The sequence below is a fragment of the Quercus suber genome, unplaced genomic scaffold, assembly GCF_002906115.3.
Source record: "Quercus suber isolate HL8 unplaced genomic scaffold, Cork oak 2.0 scaffold_105, whole genome shotgun sequence".
NCBI lineage: Eukaryota > Viridiplantae > Streptophyta > Magnoliopsida > Fagales > Fagaceae > Quercus > Quercus suber.
This window is the reverse complement of record NW_027069570.1, coordinates 1,533,323-1,541,462: the sequence shown is the minus strand read 5'-3', so window position 1 is coordinate 1,541,462 and position 8,140 is coordinate 1,533,323. Positions and strand designations below refer to the sequence as shown.

Here is an 8,140-nt window from a genome sequence, read left to right as displayed (position 1 = left end):
CTCCTCCCGAACTATTGAATTATCCACAAAAGAAGAAGAAGCATTAAGACAATTTCTTATAAAATATTTCAAAATAAGTCAATAGTTAGAATATAAATTAGCACAAATCTCCCATAATTAGAATATAAATTAGTTTAAATCTCTCATCTCTCATTGTAATTATTGCATTATAAGAAATAAATTATTTTTGATGAACACATAAACGGATATCATGGTCAATACAACCAATATGTATTGAAGTATGTTATTGCAAAGATTGTCATCAAGTTCCTTGTCTCCACATTGGCCAAAATGAGACTTTTGTCCACACTTATGGCAAAAACGAGTTTGACATCTGCATTGAAAACCAATCATGTCAAGAATGAGATCAACTCTATAGTAAAACATGTTATGTTTACTTATCTGTAAAAGATGGGAAAAAAAGGGAAAAAAAGAAAAAGAAAATTTCAAACCTCAGGTTTATAAGAACATAAAAGTCAAGGGAGTGGTCAATGAAGCAAGAGTAATATGAGGTGGTGTCCTTCACAAAGTGCGAGTAATTATCAAGTAGCTTAGAATTCAGAGTCATTATTGGTATTTCATTTTCTCACAAGAATAGTAGCTCTTATTAATTAAACTAGCTAAATTCTTGCACGATGTGCGGTGTAACTTTTTTTTTTTTTTAGAAGGTGTGCGGTGTAACTTATTATTAGTTTTCTACAATACTTCAATAAATTTACTAATAATTTTGTANTTAATAGAGATAACTTATTGGTGGCCTCAATTTCCAATAGAGACATTCATGATTCATCCCCCAACTATCGATGTATAATTTTTTTTTTTTTAAACTTCCTTATAAAAAAATTATAATAATAGTTAGTTTATAGACAAAATAGAAATCGCACTATATATATATATATATATATCTGTGTGTGTGTGTGTGTTTCACAAATTAAAAATTACATGATATAATGGTTAATATAGATATGCATGTTTCATGCCTACTAAAAAAATGCATATATCTTTCAATTATTATTTCTCATATAAATCGTAGAAAAATTATATTATTATTTTTTTTGAGAAAAATATTAAAATTTCATTATGCTATAACAAAATAAATATATTTATTCTATTTCGCGTGCGCGCGCGCACACACACACATATATATATTACATGTGACTGAAAGGAGTTAGGAAATTTAAAGGACTAAGATTTATTTTAGTGAATTTACAAATATTTAATTTTTATGGCTTTTGTGTCAATTGCAATCAAAGCGCAACTAAACATGAGTAAGAATGTCATATTCTAAATTTATTATTATTATTTCAACTAAAATTATCTCTTATATATGGTTATAAAAATCATCATATAAATTCATTTGGTATAAATAATTAATGCACACTATAGATAATTAATATAAGCATTTACTCTATTGTCTAATTTAATGAATAATACTTGATAAATGCAAACTTGTGTTGATTTAGAATCCTAAATAAAGAGAACTTCAAGGAATGTGCCCATGGGCACACCTTATACTCTTTAACATGGAGCCTTTGCTTTATATATATATATATAATATTGAATATTGATAATTTATAATGAAATCCATTATTTATGTGAGAAGAGATAATACAATATTTGTACTCTGAACTACAGAAAAATTTCCAAAAAATATATTGTCATAAACTTATTGAAATTTGAATGTAATTTATAGATGGGTTCCTCGTTTACAAAATGTGAATAAGGTTCTAAATAATGAACTGCTTGTCGTATATTAATCCAATTGCTTATAAACACTTAAAAGTCTGTCTGCCTCAAAAAAGGGAATTATTTCAGATTTGGCGAGTATATGAATAACTAATGTGTTAGATCCCCCCCCCCTCCCCCAAAACAAAAAAAAAAAAAAAAAAAACTAATGTGTAAGATTATGTTCGCCTAAAGGTCAATGTTAATTTGACTCACTATGCTTAATATTTTATTTAAATTGTACTTATATAATGAATGACAATGTGGTGCGATGATATAATTTGATGTTGTCCAAAAGAAGAATTAGAATATGGGCGTGCGCTAAGTAAATTAATGGATAGCCTTGGCCCTAGCTATTGAAAATAAGTGAAGGACCTGCAGGGCCTGTAAGATGTGTGGCTCACAAACACCAGCTGTTAGGGTTTTAGGGCTCGACTGTGATTTGATTAACCAATTTAATCCAAATATAGGTAATTAACCAAATTATGTTTCAAGTTTGGTAAACATCACATAACATGGACCACATTGGGATAACTAAATAATGACCCAAGAAAACTAGTGAAAAAAATTGTTTCACATTAAAAACATATAGGGATTTAACCTTACAATCCCAAGGTAAACAAATCTAATAGAATTCTTCTAAAAAAAAAAACTACTAGAATACAAAAGACTTAACCCTAAATCTATCACTATCTAAGTATAAATTATGAATGTAACCACATATAGTTTCATCCCCACAGACTCTTCTATTTTAGATTTATTGCATGTGAACATCCGCTCACAACTCCAAGAAACCTCCCGAAGGTTTAACCAACAACTTGGATGTAGATTGATTGCAGCAACTTCACTTAATCATCACCACATCTTTAGTATGAAAATATATCTTTGGTTGATGTTTTAAGAGAGTTTGGAAAAAATCATAAATGTGAACAGAAACATGGCTCTCATAAAGTCTTGAAAAACTTTCTCTAGAGTTGCTTTTATATTTATCTTGTAATCCACAAAACCCTTGGTCAAAAGTTTGATAGAAAACACCTTAGGATCTGTTCTACATGAATCTCGATCAAGCAGGTTCGAGCTGTTGAGTTTAGTAAAACTTGATAGATTGAGCTTGTGTCAAAATGCAGTATAGTGCCTGTCTAGTTTCTAACTTTCTTGAGTCTTTCACAACTTAAATCTTGACTTGTCTTGCTCTTTGACATATTTTCAATACTAAACCAAGACTTACAAAGATTCGAAGTATTACAAGAGTTAATGATGTGCCAACATATTCTTACGGACATAACACCAGCCCTGGTTGCCATTCCACCACAATGTAGATTGTAGACCAACACCAATTCTATGCATGTCCCTCGTCAACCTGGTCCTAAGGGACTTTTGGTTTTGGTATGTCACTCTAATCATTATGGTTTGATTTAAGATTTCCTGTAAATGGAATTTAATAGAATCCCATACTTTCTATGGTTCAAGCAACAAACAATTTATTTTGACGTATTCACTGGAAAACATGGAAATAAAAAGAAAGAGTGAACTATATATTGCTAATGAATCAAAATTTAAGATTCCTGCGACTAAGTTTCTAGTACAAATGTTATCAAAGAAACTAGGTTCATATTTAGTTGTTTCAACAGGGATGAGATACATGATGTGACAATGTAAATAATAGAGAAATTATTAAAAGGATCCAAAGAATTATATTTTCACTATTTTAACTTAAGGGATACTACATTTTTTATTTTATTTTTTACCTTAAATCAAAATTCAATCTTTCAAAAGTAATATTTAAATCTAATACTCGTGGTCACAATTTTATAAAGGCAGATTAAATTCTTCTAAAAAACGCAGACTAAATTAAATAAGGATTTGGTATAAATACCCATGTCTATATAACCTTCGAAAAATGGTTTCATGTTTATATATCATGGTTGATGAGAAAATCCAACAATGTATGTTAAAATACCTGCAAATGACGTCGTTGCAACCATCAACACGTTCAACAGCATGACCACAATTGGGGCATCTACTCCATTTCTTCTCTTCAATAAGCCTTCCAAGCAGAACATCATTCTCATCTCTCAACTGTCCACTCTCGTTGCATCGATACCCGGCATGCCATCGAGTCTTGCACTGAAAACAGAACTCCTTCTTGCACACAGGACACTCAGATTTTGTCACAATTTTGCACTCGTTAAGTACCAAAGTCGAGCATTGAGGGTCCGGGCAATAGCATTTTTCTTCAACCTTAAGAACAGCCGACTCGAAAAGAATATCACACCACTTATCAAATAGTGGTTTTGAGATGATTCTCCTGCAAAAGAGAGAGTCCAACAATTGCGTGCAATACAAACTAGGACATTTAATGTTGGCCACCTTGTTGTCAATCTGGGTTTCGACGTATTTGGCTNATTTTTGATTTCTTTTACGCTCTCCTCTCTCTCTCTCTCTCTACACCCATCTCTCTGGTCTTCTCTTCCAAATCATCTGCCACAGCTCCGACCACCAAACGCCACCGCTGCACCACCAAATCTCCACCACGAAGCTCCGCATCAACGATCTCCAAGCCCCGCATCACCGATCCACCACAAATCACAAAACCCATCCGCCACAGCTCCGACCACCAAACGCCACCGATCCACCACCAAATCTCCACCACCGAAGCTCCGCATCACCGATCTCCACAGCCCCGCATCACCGATCCACCACCAAATCACAAAACCCATCCGCCACAGCTCCGATCCACCAAACACCACCGATCCACCACCAAATCTCCACCACCGAAGCTCCGCATCACCGATTCTCCACAGCTCCGCATCACCGATCCACCAAACGCCACATCTCCGATCTACGCTCTGCTCCATCAACGAGCTCCAATCGTTCCAGTCAAGCTCGATCAGTATCTTTGTTGTTTGTCCGTGTGGGTTTGCTTGTGTGTGGGTGTGTTTGTGTATCTCGTGTTTTTTTTTTTTTTTGAGCAAGTGAATCTGTGTTGATCGGAGCTGTGTGTGGATGTGTTTGTGTGTGAGTGTGTTTGTGTGTATCTGAGGAAAAAGAAGAAGATGAGAAGTGGTGAAGTTACTGAGGTTGTTGAGCCTGGAGAAGAGAGAGAAAAAAAAGGAGCGAAAGAAATTAATAAACTAATCTATACACGAGCTACAGTAACCGTGTAAATTTACACGGTTACTGTAGCTCGTGTATAGATATACACGATTTTAGACATTTTTAGAAGGACTGATGTAGTGTAGTTTTGAGGCAAAATGTGTAAAAACAGCTTCTTTTTCTATTTTACATGATTTTACATACACTGGTGTGAATGCTCTAATAAACCTAATAATGAAGTTTCATCCGGTTAAAGCATTCACATTAGTGTGTTTAAAATCATGTAAACCTCAGTTTTTACACATTTTTGCTCAAAAATGCACTCCATCAACTCTTCTAAAATTGTATAAAAATGTGTATTTCTTTACACGAGCTACAGTAACCGTGTAAATATACACGGTTACTGTAGCTCGTATAAAGAATAATTTAATTATTTCCGTTCGCTCGTTTTTTTCTCTCTCCTCTCCGACTCAACAAACTCAGTATCTCATCTTCCTCTTTTTCCTAAGATGCACACAACCACATCCACACACAAACACATCCAGACAAATCAACAGAGATACACTTGCTTAAAAAAAAAAAAACACAGAGATACACAAACACGGAGATCGGAGATCGGCGATGCGGATCGGAGCTGTGGCGGATGGGTTTTGTGATTTGGTGGTGGATCGGTGATGCGGCTGTGGAGATCGGTGATGCGAAGCTTCGGTGGTGGAGATTTGGTGGTGGATCGATGGCGTTTAGTGGTCGGAGCTGTGGTGGATGGGTTTTGTGATCTGGTGGTGGATCGGTGATGTGGCTGTGGAGATCGGTTATGTGGAGCTTCGGTGGTGGAGCTTTGGTGGTGGATCGGTGGCGTTTGGTGGTTGGAGCTGTGGCGGATGGGTTTTGTGATTTGGTGGTGGATCGGTGATGCGAGACTGTGGAGATCGTTGATGCGGAGCTTCGGTGGTGGAGGGTGGTAGATCGGTGGCGTTTGGTGGTCGGAGCTGTGGCGGATGATTTGGAAGAGAAGACCAGAGAGATGGGTGTAAAGAGAGAGAGAGTGAGAGCGTGAAAGAAACCAGAAAATGAAAGAGAGAGAGAGAGAGAGGGCGCGGGTATTTAAGGCAGGTAGGTAAAAAGAAATAATAAAAAAATAGAGTGTAATGAATATTTTATTGAAATATCTTGTAAAATAAATGAATTGATGTGGGTGTTTTGTAAAAGTGAATGTGTAAAATAGAAAAAGTAAGTTTTTAGTGTAAAAATGGATGTGTAAAATAAACACACTGATGCGAATGCTCTTATTGACATGAAAATGAGTGTAAATTTAGATGTGTATTGACTCGTGATTATTATTATATTTTTTTAGAATAAAATTTTGAAATTTAAAAAAATAAGAAATGAATTTTTTATTTTTTAAAAATTTCCGCACTACCGCGGCTTTCAAATTCCATGCTAATCTCTTATTCCACACGCCTTTTCTTACTCAAATATCTCTCAGCCTCCTATAAATACCCTTGTGAGGCTCCTCCTTTTTCAAATTGAAACAAACTCAGAAATACAAAATTCCAAAATTACCGATTTATATATTTCCTTTTCCTCTCATTCCAATTTCTCACTTACAAAGAAAATGGTTGATCTAGATTGGAAAGCAAAGATCGTCTCACCCGACATGCCTAACAAATCTCCAAAATTCTCTAATAAGTTCCAACTTTCGGTTCCGTTTACCTATCGTGCCGCCGAAATATCGGCTGCTTCCGATACTTCTTGTTCAGCTTACGAGAACTATCTTCGCTTACCGGAGCTCCGAAAGTTGTGGAGCTCCAAGGATTTCCCGAGTTGGAAAAACGAGTCTGTGCTCAAACCGGCCTTGCAAGCTTTAGAGATTTCGTTCCGGTTCGTTTCCACGGTTTTGTCCGACCCGAGACCGTACGCGAACCGTCGCGAGTGGAAGCGGAGGCTTGAGTCGCTCACGACGAGTCAGATACAGCTCATAGCGAATCTCTGCGAAGACGAAGAGGAAGACAGCGAGACACGTGGCAAGGCTCCGATCGTCGATTTGAGATCATCTAACGGCGTGTTGGTTCGCGATGGGAGCTACGCTGAGGTGTGGAAGCTTCCAGGCGAAGCGGAAGCCACCGTGGTGAGCCGTACGAGCGAGACCAGCTGGCTCCCTCGTCTCGCCACGTGGCACAAATCCGAAGACATCGCTGAGAAGATATTGTATTCCATCGAGTGCGAGATGAGGAGGTGTCCGTACACTCTAGGCTTGGGAGAGCCGAACCTAGATGGAAAGCCGAACCTAGAATACGACGCCGTTTGCAAGCCCAGCGAGCTTCACCGCTTGAAAAGGAGTCCGTACGATCAGATCCAGAACTACGAGAATCAGACGGTGTACACCACGCTTCAAATCCTCGAGTCGTGGATCTACGTGACTCAACAGATGTTGAAGCGAGTCACTGAGCGAGTCGAAGCTCAGAAATTCGAAAAAGCCGCGAGTGATTGTTATTTGATCGAGCGGATCTGGAAGCTTCTCTCCGAGATCGAAGATCTTCACGTGTTAATGGACCCGGACGATTTTCTCCGACTCAAGAACCAACTCAACGTTAACTCGATCAACGAAACGCAACCGTTTTGTTTCAGATCGAAAGCGTTGGTGGAGATCACGCAGCAATGCAAGGATCTGAAGCACAAAGTGCCGTACATACTAGGCGTTGAAGTGGACCCAAAAGGCGGACCTAGGGTTCAAGAATCGGCTATGAAGCTTTACAGCGAGAAGAGAGAGTTCGAGAAGGTTTATCTTCTTCAAGCTTTGCAATCGATCGAGTCAGCAATGAAAAGGTTCTACTTCGCGTACAAGCAATTGCTTGTGGTTGTAATGGGGAGCTTGGAGGCTAACGCGAACCGAGTTGTGGTGAGCTCCGACTTGTGTGACTCGCTGAGTCGGATCTTCCTCGAGCCTACTTACTTTCCGAGTTTGGATGCGGCGAAGACGTTTTTGGGGGATTTTTGGAACCATGAACACGGTGCTTCTGGCTTGGAAAGATCAACTCGGAGGACTCGGTGAATCGTACTGGATTTGACGTGAGAGTCAACGACTCGATTGACTCGTATTTTACTCTTATAGGGAAACCTAATTAGTTTTGGGTTTTACACATGGAAATTGAAAATTTAATTATTCTTTGTATTATTATACATTCTGAATTTCTATTATTGTACCATTAGCTTTTTTTGGCCAGTATTTGTACCACTAGTTTTTCCTTTGATCTTGTAAAATTTTTCTGGTCCTATATTGTTTTTAATGGTGCTTGATGAATGGAGATTTTTTCGAAAA

At 37.5% G+C, this 8,140-nt stretch overlaps 2 protein-coding genes across 2 annotated transcripts; one reads left to right on the top strand and one right to left on the bottom strand.

Moving 5' to 3' along the window:
* Window positions 1-225: 225 nt before the first annotated feature.
* LOC112041057 (E3 ubiquitin-protein ligase RSL1) lies at window positions 226-4,583 on the bottom strand (the record flags this gene model as incomplete). The annotated part of the gene is made up of 3 exons (XM_065775117.1): window positions 4,277-4,583; window positions 3,686-4,127; window positions 226-334 (listed from the first exon to the last, which is right to left on the bottom strand). Coding segments are annotated over exons 1-3 (858 nt in total), but the record flags the coding sequence as incomplete, so codon positions are not given.
* Window positions 4,584-6,327: 1,744 nt separating this feature from the next.
* Window positions 6,328-8,140, top strand: LOC112000351 (nematode resistance protein-like HSPRO2). Its single transcript, XM_024032466.2, has one exon. The coding sequence runs from the start codon at window positions 6,437-6,439 to the stop codon at window positions 7,871-7,873; it is 1,437 nt and encodes a 478-aa protein (XP_023888234.2). The 5' UTR covers window positions 6,328-6,436; the 3' UTR covers window positions 7,874-8,140.

Coding starts and splice junctions, on each gene's coding strand:
- LOC112000351 (XM_024032466.2), top strand. CDS start 6,437: ATGGTTGATCTAGATTGGAAAGCAAAGATCGTCTCACCCGACATGCCT.